Here is a 24147-nt window from a genome sequence, read left to right on the forward strand (position 1 = left end):
TTTATAGAAGTTAACTAGTAAAACACATTTGTTGGGGTGGAACTTAGCAATACAGATTACACATTTTTTATACTTTACGCCTATTCTAAGGCTTTTTCGAACTTATCTCACCAAAGTATTGGCTTACGTTATACTAGCAATATTTTTGTTAACCTTTTTGTAAAGGTGTTGCCTTTGCTAGCTTTATTTCACTATTTTAATGACTTCTTGTCATTTCTAAGAATTTTAGGCTAGGCTAACTATTGTTAAACTGTGGCAGAGTTGTGCTAATTCAGTATTGCAGACATCTGGTATTTGAAAATTAGACAAAGAACAATGAATAAGATTTGTGTTACGAATCTAAATCCCCTCTCATCGTTTCTGATTTCTGATCTTTCACTGTCCAGAAAACTACAGAGGAAAATTAGTATATCAAAGGCATGGCCTTTGAGTTGGAATGCCATGAAAGAGGCATTACTAAAGAACTGTAATGGAGCTCATTTGTGCCTCACAAAACTATCCTAAGCCTCAAGGTTCATAACATGTTGACGTATTGAAGTTGAGTCTCTGGTATCAAAATGAAATCAACGAACGTTGGTGCTGCTAGAAACTTTCCCAGTTCATAAATTTCTTAACCTCATCATACAACACTAAGACAGCAGCTGCTCCTGTGCTCCTAAACATATTAGAAACTGCACCACGGTAAAATGAAGACACCCCTTCAGTCCTGTACATCTTCCTCCAGCAATCAAGGGTGCTATCATACACTGGCTGTTCCATGCCAGATTGCATCATCATCCTCCTACGAACCGTGTCTAACGGGTAAGATATCAACCCTGCAGAGGTTGTCACTGCCTGAGCTACAAACCAACGCTTCCACAACGCCAACTCAGGTTTTGATTTTTCAGACAATAACTCTTTCATGGTATCGAAGCCTCCAAAATATAGGCCCCTGTGTACCACCATCCCTTGAAGAGATGCAGGAAGGCCCCTGTAGATTCCACGAACGCCATTCTTGTGGAATATGGTAGCCAAGAAATGGAAAATCCCTCGAAATTGGCGCACTTCAGTACTTCCAATGTCTGCAGCAAGCCGCGTGTGTGCTATGTCAAGAGGGTACACCAGTACAAGTGTTGTGCAACCGGCTGCAGCACCAGCCACGAAATTTGCAGTGGCACCTGGCAAAAGATTATTTTCACTAGAATTTCCACCCCTTAAAATGGTTTTGTAAAGATCCTGTGGAGCACAATGAGTGATGTATCAATATCAAGACTCGGCATTTACTAGAACATTATATATTAAGCAGCAGTTATGGTTTTTCATCAGTTGTATTGTACGAGTGAATAATGACAGGCAGAACAGAAAAAATAAATACATGTTCTAGTATTCTAACATGGAAACAAAACTTTCTTTATTGTTGGGTGTTATTTCATGAAACACATAGATGTTCAAGTTGTTCTGCAGTCATTCTGTATTTAGCAATTTGTATGAACCATTCAAAAATGTGATTTTTATTAAAGGGCATAAAGGATCCCCAGGGGAAAGGGAGAAAATAGCAAAGCTAACAAAGATACACTTCCAAGATTGTTACTTCTTTGGAAAATTAAGTACTAATTACTAACCTTGATTCTAGAGTGTAATAGCTGGGTTGGTATTTCTAGCACTTAATTGCACTCCACGTATTCATCTCAACCCTAGTTTAGGACACCAAAAACACAATTGTAAAGTCCACATTTTATTCACACGTCAATAATCAGACTGCTCATCTTCTAGACAAGCACAAGACATCTTTTACACATTCACATCATGTAAGTCACATCCTTAATAATGCATTACCTTAAACAAGAATTTATTCTTAAACCTTCTTCACTATATTTGCTATAGAAATACTGTTGCCATTTAAAATCTCTATAACAGCATTAATTAGGAAGATACGCCAGGGTCTTCAACAAGAGCATCAACTTTAAAGTGCATCCGCATAGAATATTTCAGTAAAATTCTCAAATTTCTTCAGAAAGAAATGTACTCTGGAACTTTTCACAAAAAACACCTCACTGAACAGTGCCTGTGTTTTTCTTCTAAAGAAGCAAATTTCTTCAGCCTCAGAAGACCTATGTATAAGTAATGGGATCTACCTAACTCAGATGTAGAACAATAAGTATGTTTGATACCATTCTCCAATCAAAATTGTCATTTCTTCTCAATGATTGCAGCTGGGTTTAGTTACCAAGATGAAGGCATTGTTTTTGAGATTAAAAGACAATTTCAGTTGATAGGCTTTGCAAGGATTGGATTTTGGAAAAAAACTGAACCATACCCCATTTTAATAAAATCAATTGGTTTAAGTCAAACAGTTTTTTATAAAATGGGTTGGTTTGTTTTCCAAAACAGTTCGTTTTTTGGATTTGGATCAGTTCAGTTTTCTATTGCACACACGTATGTTTGAATTTATTAAAGAATGGAACTGTATTTAAGTTTTACCAGATTTTCTTTCACATAATCATTTCACTAAATAAAATAATGGAATCAAATTACTAAATGAGTTGTTGAGCTTCAAATAGTCTAATTATCTCATCTCAAATTGATTTGAAAAGTTCCATTAAGTTTGGTCAGACAAATCAATATAAAGTATAAACCAATTATCAAGAAATCATGGTGGAGAAGCACAGAAAATCCTAACCATCAAAGAATCAAACTTCAAACTAAATAAATAATCAATGAACCTGTGCATCACAAGTTCAAATAAAAAAAGAACAAACGTCCCGACTATTTAGTGTCTATCAATTTCCTAGTGAACAATGGGTCGGTTATTTCATTGATAAGTACTTTTAAATCATGTTATTACTTTAATATTTTAAAATATTGATACATACAAGTATATACACACCGCGCATTTGTGAAGGACGTCTTACTGCCACCAAAAAGACTAAAACAGTTTCTAATAAACACACGAAAAAAAAAAAGAGAAAATCCTCATAACAAATTTCTGGTCTGTGAGCGATTTATGCCTCAAATTCAATGCTAAAAATGCAGAAAGTTGAAGTCTAGAAACTCAGAAACATCAATTAAAACATCATGCAATTCAAGATATAGATGTTTTCATTAAAATTGTACCGTGGACAATCCTTGATACTGTTCAAAAGGCGGGTAGGTGGGAAAAGGTACATCTTAAAGAAAAAGTAATATAGTGCCACTAAAATAAGGTGCAGCACATTATAAGACTGATTCTACTTCTTATTCTCTCTTTACAGGGTAAGATCAGACTACTGCATAGAGATAGGGAATGAATTACAGTAGAAACAATCAGCCTTGATGTTGCTGTAGCAAGAAAAAGAGAAAGGAATTACGACAACATAACTGAAGAAAGGATATCCCCTACTCATATTTGATGAATGAAGACTGTGCACAACAGCACTTTTTCTCGAATCATCACTAAACATTTGTCAAAGTTCATCGGGCACATTATACAAGGGGCACATTGCACAGCCTGGAAAAAATATACGTAAAACATGTTTGTGGAGTAACAAAAAGCAGGAGGGTATATGGAGGAATGAAGTAACAAAAGGAAAGAAAATGTTCAAGTGAAAAACAGTTAATTTGATGAATGAGAAAAACTGTTAACTATACAGGAAAACAAAAACTATAATATGGTGAAGGACAAAGAATGGGTCATCTTAAATCAACAGAACTGGTGAGTGAAACACAACATTGGAAGTAAATTATTATGCTTATTTATTCCCAAGGACAATGGCGGTAATTACAATTTTAAAAGCAACACACCTTAGCATTGCTCTATATGATTTTGACATTGCTTTACATAAAACTTTGGAATGAAAAATCCTAAAACTCATGGACAGGACAACTAGATATATAGCACAACAATTTAAAGGATCTCACTAACAAACTTGTTTCCATGAATTCAAGATTTCCAGGAAACTAATTTGATTCAATCGTCATTATACAATAACTATTGACAAGTGAAAAACTAGCTGACTAATTAATACAAACAGTATGCCTAACCAAGTTTTGCAGATAGCCTTCATCCAAATTTTTCTGGAGATAACCAAACCCAAAAGTGAAATCGGCCTTAGCATAGAACGTTTACCGCTTGCCTTATGGATTCAACTCTCTTTGTCCTTCTTATTGAGTCATGATAGTATCTTATATTATTAACTGAATATGACATGAGTACATGACATTTTCCATTCAACATATCAGACCACACAGACTTTATACCACATGAAAGGGTGGGAGGAAAGACTATGATAAGAATCTTAGGAGAACTTGACCACAAACGCTTGCCGTGTGGTTGAAGAGCTAAAACTAGATAAACCCCACACTAGAATCTCATGCTGCCAATATGATTATGCTCAAGTCCTTAGAATTGGATCCTAACATCCCACATGCTCCATATCCGTTGCACTCAACAGACTGGTTGTGCACTAGCCCTTTTAATACTTTGAGGTGAACACTGCAAAGTTGGTGAAACCGCCAATGCCACTCATTCACAGTTGATACACATGCGGAAAAACTCTATGACCAATTGGTAAGAACCTTAGGAGAACCACACCACAAAAACTAGACATTATAGTTAAAGAGCCAAGGCCTTATCAACCCCACATACGAATCCCATAAGTTTAATGTAGGACTCAAATGTCATGCCTTGCAATTGAATCCTAAGATACCATCAAGAAATGTAAGTTCCAAATGGTCACATCAATTATTCAGTACAGGGTTATTTATTTTTGTTTTAAAACACAGCATAAATGTCTAAATTAGTCCCTTATTCAGCCAAAAAAAGTAATATAATAAAGAAAGAAGGTAAAGTACCAGTAGGATAACTGTAATCTTTCTTTGATTAATACACCAAATTATTTCATGAATTTACAAGACTCAATCAGTCTAATCTCCGAAACAATAAAATGTTATTTTAGTCCTTGGGCCAATCTTTTGTCAGTTGAGTGCTAGTCAAACAATAAAATAATATTTTTGTAGTTAAAATTGATGGGTGCTAGTAATTCTGAGACTAATTTGGTGCGTTTTCAGAATCTCAGGTGGTATTTAATTGCAAATGCTCACAGGGACAAATTGACACAAAAGCAAAAGCAGATGCATATAATAGCACAGGATAAACTAAAAATATAGCTGCCAGCAATTCCTCCAGAGTTAACATTATCAGTTCAACCCTCAAACAGCGGTGACACGAATAAGTAACAAGCGGACGCAACTAATGGAGGAATCTGATTCTTTCTGATGCAAAAGGAGAGAGGAAAAAGAAAAAGAAAAGAGTTAGAAAATGGAAATGAAGAGGAAGCCTAACCTTGAGAGAGAAATTGAGGGCCACTGAAGGATAGTAACGAATAACACTGCTGCCATTGCCTCGCCACAAAGAGAGAATGCCTTCTTCCCTGACCGTACGGGCTATGCAATCAAACATGCCCTTGAATCTGCGACGCCCACTCGCCACAATGGCCAAATTGCTCTCCTGAGTCTGCAGCAACAGCTTCGCCCTCTCGATTGGGGCAACAATCGTGTGCACCACACCGCCCATCAACGCCCCAGCCACCAGATCGCGCTGAAAATTCTTCACACCACAATTTAACACCTTCTGTTGCCGAAGTTTCAATCTTTTCCCCTCTGAGTCATCGTCCTCTGCGCTCATCCTTCGATTCCCTGCCACCGCCTCTGCAAGTCACTAACTTTGCTCAAAGGGGAACACACCCATCAATATCATTGGTTTTTTTCATCACAGAAAACCCAATCCGGAGCAATTTATATCACTCTGGAACCGAGCTTATCCCTTTGCGGAAATGGGTCAATTTTGTGGCAGTGAGAGATAAAGCAAAGTAAAAATGCGGAAAGATGAAAAAGAGTTGATTTTTAGAGATGATAGTCGCGTGGCTGATGAAGGAACAAATTCGTTTGTTATTCCATTTTGACTTTCCGGTCTGGCCTGTCATCGAGAAGACTCCTCCCGACGCAACAGATAGTTTTGTTACCTTCTCTCCATAGATTTCTGCACGTGTAGTTTCAATCTCCAGACCCTACAAATCCGACAAACAATATTACTTTTTCAGATAAAAATCAATTATTCTGAATAATAATTATTATTATTGTTATTTGTATGGATCGATGATATCTCAAAGAAATAGAAATTAAACTCCAGTAAGAAATGATTTTTATGTAATTTTGTTCTTTATTTAATAAAAATAACTAGTAAAAAAAGTTTTAAGAGAATCATGCTGACGAAATGCTTGTAGGAACAAGCGAACAACTTTTGAATAGTTGTCGCTTATTTTCGTTGTGGTAATCAAATTGGCTTTTTCCTTTGGAACTTTACTATTTTTAGACATTTTGATCTTTTCCTAAACCATGTCACAATCTCTTCTTCTTCTTTTTTTCTTTTTCTAAGGAATTACAGTATTTGTGTAATAATTTTCTTTTATAGATAGTTTTGTTTCATACGTTTAAATATTTATAGGTGGTATCATGTTTCTGAATGAAGTTTTGTTTGGACTTTTGAGTTTTGATGATAATCAAACAGTCAAAATGTGTTATTTACTTTACTTATGCTGTGAGGATTGAAAATAAAGTAGTAATCAAAATTTAAGTGTGAGAATCAAATTTACGAATCAAATTTTAAATATTGAATATATTGTTAATATATTATTGTAAATTAATTTCATATTTCATTATTACTAAATCTATTGAAAAGTCTAGATTTATCATGCTGAATTAAAATATTTTCAAGCTTTCTACCTTAAATTATGTCTCTTTCTATCACTCATCATGTCTCACCAACCCTTTCATTTTATTGTAGGGATCTAAACTTTTATCAAAGCATCAAGATGAACAATGCTTCTTCTTGGTGTGTTGAATTTAATGGTGGGTGAGGGGAATTATTCCTAAGAAAAAGACTATCAGATAAGAAATGATAATAAAAAGTAAGAAACGTCTTCCCCATGTGGAAAAAATATAATAATAGTAAAGTTATATCTTTTAAATGAATTGATGATGAGAAAAAATATATAATAAAATCATGTATTAAGTATAAAGAGTGAAAAAAAGATAAATAAATAGTTTAATGAAGGAAAAAAGAATAAATATAAAAAAGAAAAAGAAAAATATAGACCGATATTTAGAAAACTTTTATTTTTTAAAAACACTACAAACTACTAAAAGAAATGTGCTTTCTATCGAACAAAATTCGTAGGATTAAATAATTTTTTCATTCATCCAAAATGAAGCTATATTGAAATATGTATTAAATGTTTTGAAAGATATAATTACGTACTATTTTATAAAGTTTTAATTAAGTTTTAAGTTACTTATAAATGTTAGTATTTTTTAACTAAGTTTTAGTTAAAAAACTTATTATATATTGATCATTTAAAATTTATCTTACTTTATTTTGTTATTAATTATAATGATGTAGTTGTTATTTTGCATTTTATCATTCTATGTATAGAAAATAAAATAAAATAATTTTATTTTTAATCTTTCATAAATTTAAATATTTTTAATTGAATATTTGTTAAAAGAACTTGTACATTGAATATCCAAAGTTTTTTTTTTCTCAGTTTTCCTTGTTTGACCTTGTCATCAAGTAAAATGAAGTGAGGTGACTTTTTAATTTTGCAATCTTAAACATAAAATTACAAATTTTAATAACAATAAAAATTAATATTTTAGAACTTTGATTATTTTTATAAAAAATACATTGTTTCATTCTTTAAATTAAATGTTAAAACAAAAAAATTAAACCAATCATTGGTCTATTACTCTATTCTCATTCTTTTACTCTATTTTTTCTTTACTTTTCATTTTAACTCACTATCTGCTTCGATTTCAATAGCAGGAACCAACTATGATCACCCTTCAAGAGTTTCCTCAGTCATTCGTCAGATTTTGTTTTCTTATTGATCTCTCTTTCTTTTCTGCAATCCACCTAAAATAGAATCCATGATTATTATTTTTCATAAATTTGCTTCATTTATGATTTGCAAGGATCGATGGTGCAGGATTTGTTTCGAGAGGAATACTGAAATACTTTTATTTTTAAAAGATGAACGGTACTAGTGATTAGAAACTATGCTTGAAGCAATTTGAATAAACCTATGCTTAGAGGATTATAATAATTATATAGTTTCAAAAGTAGAATAAAAAGAATCAATTTAAACACTTTTCTGAAGTCAAATGTCTGATAAAATGTGTTTAAATAAGCAATCACAATGAAGTTAATAGATAAGTTAGTATCTAATACTTACTACTTTCATTGCGGTTGAAACACAGGTTTAATCATATTCTTAAACAAAATAAGACTAGCGAAAGCCTTGAGAAACTAGTTTCTTTGATGATAAGCTAGCTAGGTGTTGTTGAATAACTAATGCAGCTGAACAATGTTTGAATCATTTGCATTGACCATTCTCATTCTTAGCTCAAGCTACAGCTATAAAGTCATAATCATCAAAAACGACCACTCTCCTTCCCATTTATATCTCACTTCTTATAATGCTCAAATGATGCGTGTGCCACCAACCACCCTTCAACGTAAATCTCATACTTCCCTCCCAACAATCGTTTTTTTCTGTTCTCAAATTTAAATCTATGTCATTTGCTTGTGACTTCACGTGGTTGGTTGGATGAATTAGTGTCATTGACAATTGCATTGGTAGAAAGTTAAGTGATATATATCAGAAGCATCGTAATCGTATTTATTACACATACTATTATGTCACTAAGTAGAAGCAAGAGCAGACCAAGGAAAACAAAAGTATGGGGAAAAGGGAACACAAACTCAGAAAAAGAATTGCAAGATTTATAAAATCTAACTGCCTTGCCTTGCCGACTATACCAAGAATCAATGGTAACCACGTGCACCTGAATTAATCACTCTATCACTGTCACGCACTTCATTTGATGCTGTTTATGAAGAAAAAAAGAAAGGTTTTTCTTCAGGACATGCAAAACTTGTTCTCTCCTTCCTTGTTTTTTGTCTCGCTCATTTTTCTTAAATTGTTTAGGATCTCTCTACCTGGTATCAATGTAGCAGGTAGGTCCATGGGTCTTCACATGTGGTTCGGGAAGGAAATGGGGATTTCCATTGCAGAGATAGGTACCCATAGGAAGGGTAGAAAACAGAAAGCTTTTAAATATCCGTACACCAACCACCACCCATTGCCTTCAGATCCACTAGCACCATGTTTTGGGATCTCTGCTTTGGCCCCAACTCAAATTTCAGATGTCGTTTTTTCTCAAACCCCGATAAAGAAGAAGAACAAAAGTCAAAATCATGACACATTATTATGTACTGGAAAAAGAAGAATGAGAAAGATATATGCAAGAGAAATGAATGTAAAAACTGAAAATCTTTGTAAATTTGACCGCTCCACTTGATAAATAAAGTCAGTTTCAAAGTCTCAATCAAACACTGCACACGAGTAAAGTTGTGTGGGATGAAGCAATCATTAACTAACTAAACCCACCAGCAACACTGTTTGTGTTATGTGTACTACTCCAAATCTTTGTTTCGTTTGTTGCTAATCCGAAGCCAAAAAGGTAAGAGCTGTTTTTAATTATGAGCTAAGTGCACAGTAATAACAGTGTTTAATTTGGTGCGAACACAACAATAACGATTCAAGGGTGGAACAGGCTTTAACAGTGCAATGCAGTGGAAAAAGCAATGGGGTGGGGGCACATTTCAGAAATCAGAAAGATAGATGCAGAGGGTTTGTATTTCTTCAAACTCCAAAGTCTCAAATCTCAGTCTGCGCCCATATCTTACTCACTGCCCTTCGTAAAGTCATTTTCCTCCTCTTACTATTCTCATTGCCATGCCAATCAAATTCATTCCTTCATTTTCTCTCTCTCTCTCAACCCATGCTTCAGGACGTACATATTTTCAAATTATACTGTTTTACACATATAATCTATTATAAATTATTAACTTAAATCTCACTAGTTCAATTCGTAAAGTGATCAGATATAATAAATATGTAAAACACAAGTGAAGCATGTTACTAATGGAGGTTAAAAATGTAATACAATATGAAAATACATGGTATTTGTTTAATATTATATTTAATTGTCATCTGATTAAAAGTTATTAATTTTATTATAATTATTTACAACTTCAAGTAATTCTTAATATTAAATTATTACACATACACCAAAATTAAAGTCTACGGTTTTTTATTATTCTTGAACGGTTTTACATATTTGGAACACAAAATAAATAAAAAAAATCATGCATTTTAATGATTTATCGATAAATGAAGAAGCAAAATGCAATGTTCTGGTTTCCTTTATTGCTTTCTTAATTGTTTACATCGTGTAATGTTCTGATTCACCAAAACCAATGTACAGAATCTGGTTCAATCATGTTCGGCAGATCGGGGATCCATCAAACATAGATCTATTGGAGAAAACCAGACACATACATTTCAAAACCCACATGTAATTTTCAGTTGCATCACTGTAAGAGCTTTGAATCAAATCAAATTACATTAACAAATTACAATGACGAATTAAAAAGAAAAAACAAAAAAAAAAAACTAAATTCAGGACCTTCTGCCCTAAATCTCATATTACAAGCTCAAAATTCATTTTCCTCCATACAAATTTCACCTTTAATTCTCACCACATAAATCATAATCAATCCATCCCCTCATGGCAATTGTCAAAAAAGGGAAAAAAAAAACAGAGAGAGAGAAGGAATCCATGATGGGATTGATTATTGAAATCGGTAAGATGTGGATTATAATAACGAATTTCGCAATAATAATAACAATCAATCAACCAAAAAGACATTATTATTTTTATTTTTATTATTAAAAGGAAAACTTCCAGATCTTGATTCGAAGATCCACCTTACACTCGGAGTCCACGACGGAAGCCACTGCCGGAGACTTGCCGGCGGGAACCGTTCCTCTGATTCCGTCGCACGTTACTCTAATTCCTACCTTCTTGCTCTTGAGCCAATCCATCTTCATCTTCACCTTGGTATCCATCTGTATCTCGACGGGGAAACCCTTCTTCATCTTCAGACCCGATCTCAGGTTAGTCAACGAATCAGTGTCCAGATCTTGCGAACCAGACAGCACCGCGCGGAGGCTCGTCTGGTTGTTCTTGTCTGAGGTAAAGGCCGTAACGGAGCCGTTCCCGACGGGGACGGAGTTGGAGAAGACCGTAACGGCGAAGGGGTCGTAGAAGAAAATAAGGTGGTTGTTGGGGTTTTTGGCGATGAGGGTGAGGTTGAAGAGCGTGACGAGGTGCGAGGGAGAGTCGGCGGAAGAGGTGAGGTTCATCTTCACAATGCGGAGGTTGGTGACGGAGAATTCGGGACGGTGCGGGCGGTACAGTACGTACAGTGCGGCGCCGACAATGGCGGCGAGGAGCGCAACCGCGAGGACGGTGAGGATGGTCCAGAAGCAGCAGCAGCAGCAGAGATTGCGGTGGGAGCGCTGGCCGCGGCGGTGGTAGTGGGATTGCGGTCGGTAAACTTGACGGTTGGGGTTGTACAGTTCGGACTTCACGGGAGCGGAATTGCCGTTAGTGGCGGCGGTGCCGTTAATTGCGCCGTTTCCGTTGGGTTTGGAGGACTGGTCCGTCATTTTGATAAAAAAGAAAAAAAAATAAAATGGGAAATAAGAAAGTGCAGTGAAGAGTGAAGAGTGAAGAAACGAGACAGAGAGAGAGAGAGAGAGTGAGAGAGGGAAAGGGAAGTGAGGGAAAGAGGGTTGAGAGAAGAACAAGTTTTGTAGATGCAAAAGAGAAGAGTGAGATGAAGAGATAGGTACCCAGAACCAAAAGTGGATGCTTCCACCTCACCAATTTTGGAATCTTTTTTTTTTAATTTTAATTATTTATTTTTCTTCTTTGCAGTAACTGGTCTTTTTCTTTTCATTTACTTAATTTGAATTTCCAGCCTTGTTCTCTGTCTATTATGTCTAATCATAATCATAATTCTTAATCCTACTCCAACCTCATGTTAATTTTATAAAACTTCAAAACCAAGTCAAGTTTTGTGTTCTGTGCCCAGTAATTTTTCTTCTGCTGTGTTCTCTTCTCAGTTTGTTGGCCTCCTAACATGTGATTCAGTTGAGTGAACTCTCGGTAACACTGGGTCCACTCCTTTTTCATCTTTTTTTTTTTTTTTTTTATAAACAAAACAAGGATTCACGTTAAATAAATTGAAACTACTATGGTGTATGTAAATCGAAGAATTGTTCTTGAAAATATGTTTCTGTTAAAATTTAATGTACTAAATTCGGCAAATGTCTTACATAACATGCTAAAGACAAATAAATTGAAACGCCCGTGTAAAGATAAATACATGCATTGAATTGACAACTTGATACAGAGAATAACACAGATATCAGGATTTTATGGCCATACGTTTTTTTCCTTCACTGATTTTTTTTTCTTGTGTATCAAGCCATACATTAAATACGCTTTAAATATTTCTAATTAATTTAAAAGGTAAATATTAAATTATTTCAAAATTAAACTAAATAAATATTAATATTTTCCTGACTGTATTTAATGCAAAAATATATTATGATATCTGAGTGAGCAACCTCCCCTTTTATAATGTTGTAAACAGTCATCACCAGTGTCATGCAATTCTTTAATCATTTAAAGTGAAACTATAAGAACTAAGGGCTTTCCCTTGGTCAAAATCAGTGTAGTAATGAAATACTATTGCAATGCAATAATTAATTTATCATTATTTTGAGTTATTATTGTTGCTGTTGATTTTCCTTTTTAACCCATTGTGAGGGATGAAAAGATTACACTGAGATCCACACGTTGAATTTGTTCATGTGTTGATTGACACTTGACGGTGTAACTATAATAAGTATTAGTTTTCAATTATTTTATTTTTGTGTGATGAATTTGGATGTTGCACTTGCTTGAGTCCAAAGTCAATAATTACCTTACTTCTCAACCTACTATGTGGTCCATTTCTAGCTTTAATCCTACATGGGATACATACTTTATTTTTTTCAACACTTGGTAATATTTAAACAGTGAAATAAATGTTTTAGTTAAAAAAGAAAAGTAAGAATGGTTTGTTACGAAAAGGATGACACGAGTGGCACTTTGCTTTGTCCTAGTCAAAATCTACCGTCAGGAAGAGCACCGACACTTGGCATTTTTATTTCTCTCAATTTTTGATAGGTTATATTTTTTCATATAGGTTATGGTTATAGACATGGGCATGGTTATGGCATGGGCATTGGGAGATTGTGATTCCATATGGTTATATGACATTAGTCTTACACATATAAGACCTTAGACACCACTTTTACACCAAAACCTTAAGGCAATGTTGTTATGGGTCTTTATTCTTATATGGTGTTTAACTTTGTCTTTTCTATCCAATGTGGGACTTTTTGACTCACACTTGGACTATTCCCAACATCTCCCCTCAAGGGTGAGTCCCTTGTTGTTTTTTTTTCCTTTTTCATATGGTATATTTTCCCTTCAGGTGTATGAGTGACCCCTTTGGTTATGGTTATGCGGTCAGTCACATCGGTGACCCCTTTTGTTTATGGTGGTGGTTATGCGGTCAGTCACTCCGAACCATCGGCTCTGATACCACTGATAGGTTATATTTTTTCATATATGGTTTATAGTCATGGTCATGGCATAGTTATGGTCATTGAGAGATTGTGGTTCTATATGGTTATATGACATTAGTCTTACACATATAAGACCTTAGACACCACTTTTACACCAAAACCTTAAGGCAATGTTGTTATGGGTCTTTATTCTTATATGGTGTTTAACTTTGTCTTTTCTATCCAATGTGGGACTTTTTGACTCACACTTGGACTATTCCCAACAATTTTTAAGACGGATTTTGAATAAATACGTACAAACATGAAAAATATTACATACATAAAATGTTAATATTCTAAAGTAAATATAATGTCATAATATTTCATATAATTCATGCATAACTCCTTACCATTAAATTTCGTCTAAACAAAAATCTACAAATAACCATATATAAGGTTTCTACAATTAGAAATTTATTTTCCTCGTCGTCGTCACTTCCAAGTTGTTTATGAACTTTCACGTTTAATTTTTATAAATAAAAACACTCCAATATCAAATTTCTCCTTCCAAATATTAAATATATTAACAATGATAACTTTCACTCCTTATTTTTTTATATTATCTAACATTATTTATATAATAAAATTCATTATATGTACTTTTTTCATATTATTTTTCACTGAACTTCTCACGGATAGAATATGTTTAGTGAGTCAGAAAAGTTATTTCCAGAAATCTAAAAGTTCACATGACATGTCAAATTTCAGGAGTTTTGTTTGTAACAACTTTTTATTCAAAAGAAAAATTAAGTTAGAGGAAAATCCTAACTAATATCTTTAAAAGGTTAATTAAGAAATGGTTCTATGAGCCATGAGTAACTTAATCTTAATTATTTCAAAAGTATTTATTAATTTGTATCGTTAAGATATACTTTTTTTAAGACTCAGAATGTTATAAAATTTTGACTGGTAGCCATGATTCTGTCAAACCTAATATAACTATTACTTGGAAATGGGAAGAGTTGCATTAAATGAAATAGAACTATTTAAACTCCTAAATAAATTTTCCAATCACTGGTCCCACCTCTCTGAACTTCTTTTTATCGATTGAAATATATTTTTAATTCTTCAAAAAATAGTTATTAATTTTAGATCATGACATTTTTTTAAATGATTCTTGTTATTAAGTATAATTAATATAACCATTAAAATAAAAATATTGATTAAACAACAAAAATATATTTTAAATTAAGATAACTAACTGGTGATTCAATTGAGTATTCATTATTTGATATAGATACATAATTATATAGAGTTTTTATTTAATAATTTAGCTTTGAACGTTATATTTTATGAAAATAATTGTAATTTATTTAAACATTTTGTAACTTTTACTATATGTCCATTTTGATATTTTTATTTAGTTTTTTTAAATCATTTATTTTCTAATACATCATAAATATGAATTTAATCTCAAAATACTAAATTCGAAACATCTGTTTATATTCTAGAACTACAAATAATGAAATGAATACAAAAATAATATATACTTTTTAAAATTTTATACCATTTAAAACTAATGTAAAAGTTTTATTCATAATATATTAGTATATTTTCTTACTAATCATAATATATAATCGGAAAGGCAAAAAAAAAAAAATACATGAAGCAGTTAATTTAGGTTAAATCATCTTAAAGGTCTCCATTTTTATAATGAAGTCTCAAGTAGGTTTCCTTATTTTTATTTGACTCGATTAATTATGTATTCCTTTAGTAGTATATTAATGGTTTTAACTATGTAGCATGTGAGCACGTGATTTTTTTAATATTTTTAATTCTTTTTATAATAAAAAAAATTGTCACATGTCGATCTGTCCTGTCATTGTGCCACATGACAGAGACAATGTGATATGGCAGTGATAGTATCACGTGTCATTATTAGATGTGAAAAGTCTCAATGTAATTCATGTATTTATTATTTTGTCTCAATTTATCCCAATTTTTTTAAAACTGAATCAATTCCATCTTTATACCAAATTTAATTTTTAGATAAATTTTACAATGATATTTGTTAAGACTTTGGCAAGTGTACCAAGTCGCGCAAGTAGTAACCGATAAGACCGGGATATCGTTTCCCAAGAGACTCGTGTATACTAAATATTTGCGTAATTAGTGACTAATTTAAACTAATGAATAAATTCATAATTTGGGTTTTTGTATGCAAGAAAGTAAATATTTCATAAACAAGTAAAATTGAACTTGGATATTTGAAGACTCTAGAAAATGGTAAAGACTAGAAATGCAATGGATTGATATTGTTGGAGTTAGACTTTACCTACTTCACTCTCATGTATATTAAGCAATAAAACTCTTCTCCATTAATTACTAATGTCAACCCACAAGTCTACTCAAACTCTAATTCCTTAGTTGAATGAGCCTAAGTTTCCTTATTTAGAGTCAATTCCTTGAATCCCTAAATAAACAAACCCGCTTTACAAATTAGGGTTTAAGACAACTAATGGGTCAAGTTCTATTCTTAGATACAAGTTCCATTAGGTATTTTGTTCCAATTCTAGGTTTCAAGAGATATTTTCCAATACCTAATGATCCAAATATCATGCAATGAATAGTCAAAACAAAACAAGCTTTAAGCACATAAACAAAGATACTAGCAATCAATAGAAGAAGCATTTATATATTCAAATCATTCAAAAATACATGAAAGTTCAGTGGCTACATCTAACCCCAACAACAATGGGTTTAGCTCTCCATTGTCATGAAGAGCTCAAGCTTACAAAAGGGAGATGGAAAAGGAAGAAGTTACAAAGAGGAAGAGAGGGTAGTTCCCACTAGCCTTAGCAGCCCTTTAAGTGCTCCAAATCGCGTTGCTCGAGCTCCAAAATGTCCAACATCCTTTTCCCCTCGCGAAAACAGAAGAAAAAGAGTCAACTTGCCACATCAGCGAAAACTGGCACCTGGCGGAAGCCTCTCACTGCCATGCGCTAGCGAGAAAACAATGGGCACAACATCCAGCTACCGCCTGGTGGTGTCCAGGTCCCGCCAGGCGGTGAGCAGCAGTAGCGCCTGGCGCTGGCTCTGTGTCGTTGGGCGCTTCCTGTTGACATTTTTGCTCTTCTCCTTACTATTCCGGATCACTCGTTTGTCTGGACTTTTGGAGCAAAACTTCTGATCTATAAAAAGGACATAAAAATGGGGATTAGTGGTATACTTAGATCAATGTAACCCAAAATGTATTTATTTACAAAAGTAAGGTAAAAATTTAGAATTAAGTAGGTTAAAAGCTTTGGAAGAGATGATTTTGCTAATGAAATATAGCTTGGATAATGGTAAAAATTAACATTATCAATATTTTTATTATAATTGATAATTTCAGCAAAATTAAGTTTATTTAAATGTATATTTTGCATTGAATTTTATTTAATTTTTTAAAAATATTTATATATAAATAATTTATAGATAAATGTTAAAGTTTTTTTAAAAATATTAACTTTATAAATTCAAATATAAAATTTTAAAACAATTTAAAATAAATATATTTATTTTAAATTTTAAAATTCAATTTATAAAGTTATTATTTTTAAACCAACTCTAACATTTGTCTATAAATTATTGATATAAATATATTTGAAACAATATTTAAAATTCAATGTAAAATAAAAACTTGATATTGTTAGAAATGTCATTGTGACATTTACATAAAGGTAAAAATTTTGTCTCAATTTGAATACGAATTGAAATTGATTTAATTTAAAAAAAATAGATCAAATTGAGACAAAACAACAAATACAGAGACTACAGTGAGACTTTTCCCATTCAATAGTGACACGTGGCACATAATTAACACCGTTAGTATACTACTAAGAAAAATGACCTAATAACAATGAATTTTCCAAAATAGGGATGCAATTGAGTTAAATAAAAAGAAGAGGAGCTACTTGAGATCTCGTTACAAAAATGGGGATCTCTGTAATAATTTAACCTTTAATTTAAGTAGTATTTTAAAATTAAAATTCAATTAATGATGAATTTTACTAATGGAAAAAGTTTGTTGGTAAAATAGATAAAATAGAATATATTGACAAATTTTACTAACACATTTTAGGCTTTTAGTAATGGATTCGTCGATAAAAATTATGTAGATTTTTTATTACTAACGAATATTTTTGCCTATAAAATTATCGAAAATGGGTCAAAATATCCGTTTCAACTTTTGACAATATCGTGGTTTCGTCATTAATTAATTTTTTAAAAATTTGTTAGAAATTATTTTGATATGTGTGTAAATAAAATGGAGCTGAGTGAGAAGAAGAAAAAAAGTAGGAAGAAAAAGAAACCGAGAAGAAAGAGAAAGACTAGACAATAATAGTAACAATGACACTAACGAAGACAACGATGGAGGAGGAGTAAGAGGTGGACAATCGAAGAGTGTGAGAAGAGGGAGGTGGAGCCAAATGTGGTGGATGCAACAATAATAATGATGATGATAAACAACGGTGATGAAAATGAACAACGACATAAGATAAGGAGAAGGAAGAAGAAGAGTTAGAAAACCAAGTCACAATATTTACCAACGAAAAAAATATTATCAGTAATTATCAACAAATTTATCAATTTATCGATAAAATTAATTGACAATCATTTTATCGACAAAATTTTTTACCATCGATAATTTTGTTTCCCTACAATTATGTGTTCTTTATCAACGTGTTTTGTTCGTTAATAAATCTATTTTTTTTATGTAATATACAAGTGAGTGATTGTTCGTAACATGATCAAAATAAAAAAACATAATTAAAACATAATTATCTTATTTATATAAAATTGTTAAATATTTAACTTAGTACATTTACCTAAAAACTCTATTTTTTATTTTTGCGTGCTAGTTTCATTATAGTTATTGATAGTAATAAGAATTTTAAAAAATACAAATACATGTTAAATATTTAAAAGTAACCGTTGGACTAGGAATTAAATTTGAGGGAATGAGAATGAGAAAATATAAAAGTGAGAGAAAAAAAACGTAAAAGATAACGTTGTTTAGATTAAGAACAAAAAAACAGAGAAGTGAAGATAAGTAAAGAAAACATTGGTAAATGATAATTAATAGATAAAAATAACTTTATTGATAGATTTGTAAAATCATTATTTGCCCTTGTATTTAAAATCAATTTAGAATGAATAGTATAAAACTATTTATATCTACTGCTCACATTTGGTCAAAGCATTATTCCCGCAATAACTAAGAATTCAACTTGAAAATATCTACAAATTATCTGACATTTCTTGCACATCTAAAATTGTGGAAAATGAATTTTTATAAATAAAACTAGAAATAAAATAATATTTGAATAAAAATAATTGTAAAAGATTGAAACGATTTTTTAGATCATGTAAAACTTCAAATAATATACCTAAATTAATGTCACATTTGTTCATAAGATAAAAATAGTTAAATTACAATAATTAAAAAATTAATAAACAATACAAATAAAATAACAAAAATATCAACGTCTCATTCTTCTAAATTAAAAATGTAATTTTTTGTGTGCATGTCAAATTTTCTTTCACGAATCCACAACCTTTTTACACATTAAAATTATTAAATCTTAATTTAAAATACTATACATCATTAACTAAAAATAACACATAATATTTTTTAATTAAATAAATTGAGCTAAAATGATTTCATTTAAATTTAAATATGCAATTCAAAAATATAATATTTAATATTTTTTAATTAAATAAACTGTATGAAAATTATCTAAATTAATGTAAATGTATAATTTACTAATATGATTTGAAACCCTGACCTAAATACTTGTTACATATGTCGAAATACCATTTCAATGCTTTCCGGATACATATTTCATTGAGAAAAAATTCACTGAAAAAAAGCAAGATTACAAACTTTTTTTTATCGTGATACAATTTTAGATTAATGTAAATAATACACACTTGAAAGCAAACAAAATGTTAGAGTGGTTAAAATAAAAGATATTTGCAAGAACTCAAAGCATAGCTAAGTCAGTTATTTTATATTAATCTAAAATTGTATCACGAAAAAAAAAACATTAAATATAAGTTTATTCAATAGTTTTTCTACAAAATAAGTAAGAACATTTGTACAAGAAATAAAGGTGTTGGAGCCAAACATTATCGATAACCTCTGACCTAGTTTCGGTGCGTCTTATAAAGTCATTTATTTCATCTCCTTCTAAGAACAATTTTGATCTTTTAAGTATTATATTACAATTTTGCAATCTTGTAAGATTTGATCTTCCTTTACCATAATGGAGAAGAGGGTGGGGGCAGAAGAAAACGAAAGATCACCGAACGTAATACAAATAAATATTTATTTGTATATGGGTACAAGGCACATGATTATGAATATGTTAGGAGCCATAAAATAAGCAGACACAAAAGTTATTCAAAAGGACAAAGCAACAGCATGTGAAGGAAGCATATATTTGCCAGGTAAGCATCTAAAGCACCACCACGTGCCACGAAATTTGCTAATGTCAATCCCAATCATCTTTTGCCACCTGGATTCATCCATTACAAGTTCACAGCAGAATCTATCGTGCTTTCTGCATCTTAGTTATTCTCACGTTGATGCATCAATGATGCTGTCACAGTTTTCAGAAGGGCTAACAACGACAGAGAAAAACAAATTCAAAGTAGAAACCTCTTGTCCCTCACTTCAGTTCGTCATCCATACATATGACATCCCTATATAATCTTAAAGGCACAAGCTTTCATTCACATGATTAGTGTCAACAGAGATTCCCTTATAAACAAAGATAAAGGAATTTGGCCCCACTGTACAGCTAAACTAGTAACACTTACAAGTTATGGAGGAGAACTTCATCTAATTTGCCGACCATGGTTTATATAATCCTAAGGCATTTTCACTCGACCATCCAGGAGCAAATGAACAATCATCAGTTCTCTGTGTCCCTCATGGTCGATCTTTAACATCAACTATTCTGTCACCAAGCCAATAGTGTATAAGAAAAACAAGACAGTTCGATATACCGATGTCTAAGCATAGCCACAAGACATTTTGATTATTTATTACCTTTGAAACTTAAGTTCCCTGTAGATGAGCATCACGCTGAGTGAAACTGGGATCAGAGCTAAGCACAAGTGTTCCAAAGAATGCCCACTGATAATGTAGTTATTTACATGGTACAGTGTCTTGTCAGTAACACCTTCAAATTTTGCAAGCAGATAAATCCCTGGTGCAGGAAAGTTCAGGATTCAGAGCATATGCACAACTTGGATATCCTCAAATCATACGTTAGCAGCTGCTTTATTTTCTTTCAAGTTTACATAATCAGGAACATAGCACAATTTAGAGCAGTGGGTTACTAGTCAAGCCTGTTTCAACTTTCACAGGACCACAAGGACTGGCATGCAGGACGTGAACTACATACATCAAGATGTATTTCTAAAGTATAATGGTGAACTTTGTCCAATATAATAATCAAAACAAGGCATAGCCAATTCGAGATGTGAAGTATAATGGATAGAATGAAGATGGCGGTTATAAAAACTTAGAAGAGTTATATCCCGTAAACATAAAACAATGGAAGGTGTACTTCATGAATAATCATTATTTCTGAGAAGGTCTACTAATAAAAGCACAAAACAATCAAGTCCGAGCATAAATATTCTGAATCACACAATTCTAAGTCAACTTCAATACTCCTCAACCATCTCACAACATATATCATCTTTTGGATACTCCCAGTCACAAAAATAAACTACGCCTCTTAGTTTTTGAAAAAGTTAGATAAGAAAATTTCTATAAAAGTTAAGAGCTCAAGTTTATATTATAGCTTATAGAAAACACTCAATTCTTTTCACCAATATATACTTAAATCCAAATAAGACCTTATCAGTAAAGACTTAAGTTAAAAATGCTATTAGTTATCCACTACTAAACATCAGAGCTATAGTTAATGCAACTATGAAGTGGAATGACAGCATCCTTTTCTCATATCAAGCATTCTAAATATAGCATGAGAATCCTCCCAAACTCAGTAAATGACATAGGGTTTAGTTTTTTTATTGTAGTCTTCTTTTCCTGTGAGGCTACTACAAACCGGGTTACAGAAATGACAGCAGGTTGCAAAAAAGGAAACATTATACACTGATAAATACTTACTAAAGAAAAGCTTTATTTCAAGTTGCTTAGTAAAGAAATGCTCCTATATTAGATTTTACGATATATCCTAGGCACTTTCTCCCTAGATGATACACTGGCTCGATGAAGTCATATTTACTTAACATTTAAAATTTATACATAGAGGTAGTTTTCCACATCCAAAAGAAGGAACGAAGTCACATAGAAACTTTGCTCAGCAAAAACAAAAGAATTACAAAGTCCTCGGCTTACCTGTAGACATAAACCAATATCTTGAGTGAGTGTATTTGGAGCGGTACATGAGTGCTATTACTGGAATAGCTAGAGGCAGAGTCAACTGGAATATCATGCAGAACCGAATATCATTATAAATTCTGCAACCAACTAGCAGACAGAATTCAGCATAGAACTTGACTACTTCAGCACCTTCACTTGGCGTATAAGCATCCAATACAAAATAAGCAAGAATTAGAAAAGAGGAAGAAACTAACCGTTCATAAACTACACATAGAAATGCAGCAACAATGAGTGCAAACAGACAACACAGCCCAATCCTCTGGCCAAATCTCTCAACAACCAAGATAGAGAAAAGTGAGGAGAAAGCCACCATCATCTGCCATCCACAAAACCAGTGAGCTTCGCAATAAAGAACAAAAAAAGGGACAATAAGGAGTGACCCCACTTGATTACAACTAGCAAGGAAAGTATTTTTAGTATTGAGAGGAGTTAATTCAACCAGAAACCTGTCATGGCACTGAATCAATCAACCAGTTTGAAAACAATAGAGCAATGGCAGGATCACAAGATCGAACATAGAATACTGACTAACCGGTAAAGTGTCCCACAACACACGATGGTCATCGGGTTTCAAATGGTAATAAGCAGAGCCAAAAGCCACCCCAGCTATTCCAGCATAGAACAGTGCCCATGTCCAAACCTCTCCTTGGGAACTGCAACAACACAACGATGTCAATTGATGGTTGAAAAGGAACAAACCAATTTCACTTCGCGGGAACCAAAACCTTATGTTGAAGAGACCTCCTTGGAGGGCAAGCACAAGGCCCAGAATCCCCACAACTAAGAACGGGAAATTGGTCATCACATTCAACGTGTTGGGTACTCCTGGAGAACCCAAAATCATGAGAACATGAATGAAGCAACCTAATCAAAATTCAGCCCAAAATTATGATCTCGCGCACAATGCGGGTGGTTACCGAGAAGATTACGCATGTCAACGAATTGGTGGTGCTTTGGAGAGCGAGGGATTGTGGGAGTGAAGAGGATAAAGCACATGCAACACAGAAACGTTGCTCCACATACACGACTTGTCGTCCACCTTCTGCATTGTTGATTCATTATCCAACCTAAACCCATCGTTTTCTTCTTCTGCTGCTGCTGTTTCAAACGCTCTTTGTTTCTTTTTTATTTTGAGTTTTGAAGATATGAAGAAAGGAAAGAAGGTGGGTTGCTTGGGTTTGGAGAGAAAGTGTTTCGTCTGTTTGCACACCGAACACAACAGTGTCCCCACGCTGCCAAGAGAAGAATTGTCGTTTGGGTTCAGTTCAGGGGTTTCACTTCGATTGTGCTTTTGATTTTGATTTGACTTCCTAGTTGTTGTTTTTTTTCTTACTTGAAAAGAAAATAAATAGTATAAAAAAGCACGTTTAACTTGGCCGTTTTTGATTTGATTTAGGTAGGTCCCACGTGGCTACGAAATCAATGTTTCTAACGCATCCCTCCTTTTTCCATTTCTTTTTCTACTTTCATTCACATGTGGTGCTTCTTCCTGCACTCCATTATTTTCTAACACATAATCTACTTGTCTCTCGCCTGATTCGATACCATTATCCAAATTTCCCACTCCGGTATGCCCTCGTTACACTACAACAAAACCTAAACCCCTCCTCCACAATCCGGCCCCAAATACCCCTCCACAAAAAGCTAAACCTAATCAAAGTCAAAAGAGTTTTTTGGTCATTATGAAATATTTGGAGGTACAGGAAGAAAAATACTGGGTGCAGGAAGAAGTCCCCTAAGGTGGTTTAACCAATTATTTCTTTACTGAAGCCTGTTTACTGAGCCCAATTCTTAACTCTGGGTCCAACCATAACTTGGTCCATTCATTCCTTTTTCATGCACTTCCATATATTTCAACTTCCATTGTAGAATTATGAAATCATTCATTTATTTTTATTTTCTTTCTTCCTTTTTGCTTTCTCCACCGGCATCCCTTCTGTTTCTTTCCTTTTTTCATCACTACACCTCATTTCATATTCAGTCACAAAATCATAATGAAAATAATCACAACATTTATTGAATTAAAAAAATTTTGATTTAGATTTTAATAAGTATATAAGATCTAATATTTTATTCAAACCCTTTCACATTCCAATCCAATGGTAACCACAAAAAAGAAAAAGAAAATATATATAT

The 24147-nt window shown here is 32.8% G+C and overlaps 3 protein-coding genes across 4 annotated transcripts; all 3 read right to left on the minus strand.

Annotated features, from left to right (window-relative positions):
• Positions 1–241: 241 nt before the first annotated feature.
• LOC114164329 (probable ADP,ATP carrier protein At5g56450) lies at positions 242–6066 on the minus strand. Of its 2 annotated transcripts, XR_003599534.1 has the most exons (3): positions 5300–5412; positions 1602–1673; positions 969–1215 (listed from the first exon to the last, which is right to left on the minus strand). XR_003599534.1 is itself a non-coding variant. In XM_028048964.1 (2 exons), exons 1-2 carry the CDS (start codon positions 5639–5641, stop codon positions 583–585), a joined length of 975 nt encoding a protein of 324 aa, XP_027904765.1. In that variant the 5' UTR covers positions 5642–6066; the 3' UTR covers positions 242–582. The 2 variants fall into 2 exon arrangements, 1 of the variants encoding a protein (XP_027904765.1); XM_028048964.1 differs by lacking the exon at positions 1602–1673 and having other exon boundaries at positions 242–1215; positions 5300–6066.
• Positions 6067–10419: 4353 nt separating this feature from the next.
• On the minus strand, positions 10420–11754 carry LOC114196317 (NDR1/HIN1-like protein 13). Its single transcript, XM_028086923.1, has one exon. It carries the CDS (start codon positions 11589–11591, stop codon positions 10809–10811), a length of 783 nt encoding a protein of 260 aa, XP_027942724.1. The 5' UTR covers positions 11592–11754; the 3' UTR covers positions 10420–10808.
• Positions 11755–19891: 8137 nt separating this feature from the next.
• LOC114162852 lies at positions 19892–23312 on the minus strand. Its single transcript, XM_028046833.1, has 7 exons — positions 22929–23312; positions 22737–22836; positions 22544–22664; positions 22206–22327; positions 21967–22088; positions 20644–20803; positions 19892–20551 (listed from the first exon to the last, which is right to left on the minus strand). Exons 1-7 carry the CDS (start codon positions 23086–23088, stop codon positions 20524–20526), a joined length of 813 nt encoding a protein of 270 aa, XP_027902634.1. The 5' UTR covers positions 23089–23312; the 3' UTR covers positions 19892–20523.
• Positions 23313–24147: the final 835 nt, after the last annotated feature.

Source organism: Vigna unguiculata, chromosome 9, assembly GCF_004118075.2.
Source record: "Vigna unguiculata cultivar IT97K-499-35 chromosome 9, ASM411807v1, whole genome shotgun sequence".
Classification (NCBI taxonomy): Eukaryota; Viridiplantae; Streptophyta; class Magnoliopsida; order Fabales; family Fabaceae; genus Vigna; species Vigna unguiculata.

Coding starts and splice junctions, on each gene's coding strand:
- LOC114162852 (XM_028046833.1), bottom strand. CDS start 23,088: ATGGGTTTAGGTTGGATAATGAATCAACAATGCAGAAGGTGGACGACA. Junction 22,328..22,543: donor TGTTGTGGGACACTTTACCG/GTTAGTCAGTAT, acceptor TGTGGATGGCAG/ATGATGGTGGCTTTCTCCTC. Junction 22,089..22,205: donor CTATGTGTAGTTTATGAACG/GTTAGTTTCTTC, acceptor AGTTGGTTGCAG/AATTTATAATGATATTCGGT.
- LOC114196317 (XM_028086923.1), bottom strand. CDS start 11,591: ATGACGGACCAGTCCTCCAAACCCAACGGAAACGGCGCAATTAACGGC.
- LOC114164329 (XM_028048964.1), bottom strand. CDS start 5,641: ATGAGCGCAGAGGACGATGACTCAGAGGGGAAAAGATTGAAACTTCGG. Junction 1,216..5,299: donor CCCTCAATTTCTCTCTCAAG/GTTAGGCTTCCT, acceptor TGTGCTCCACAG/GATCTTTACAAAACCATTTT.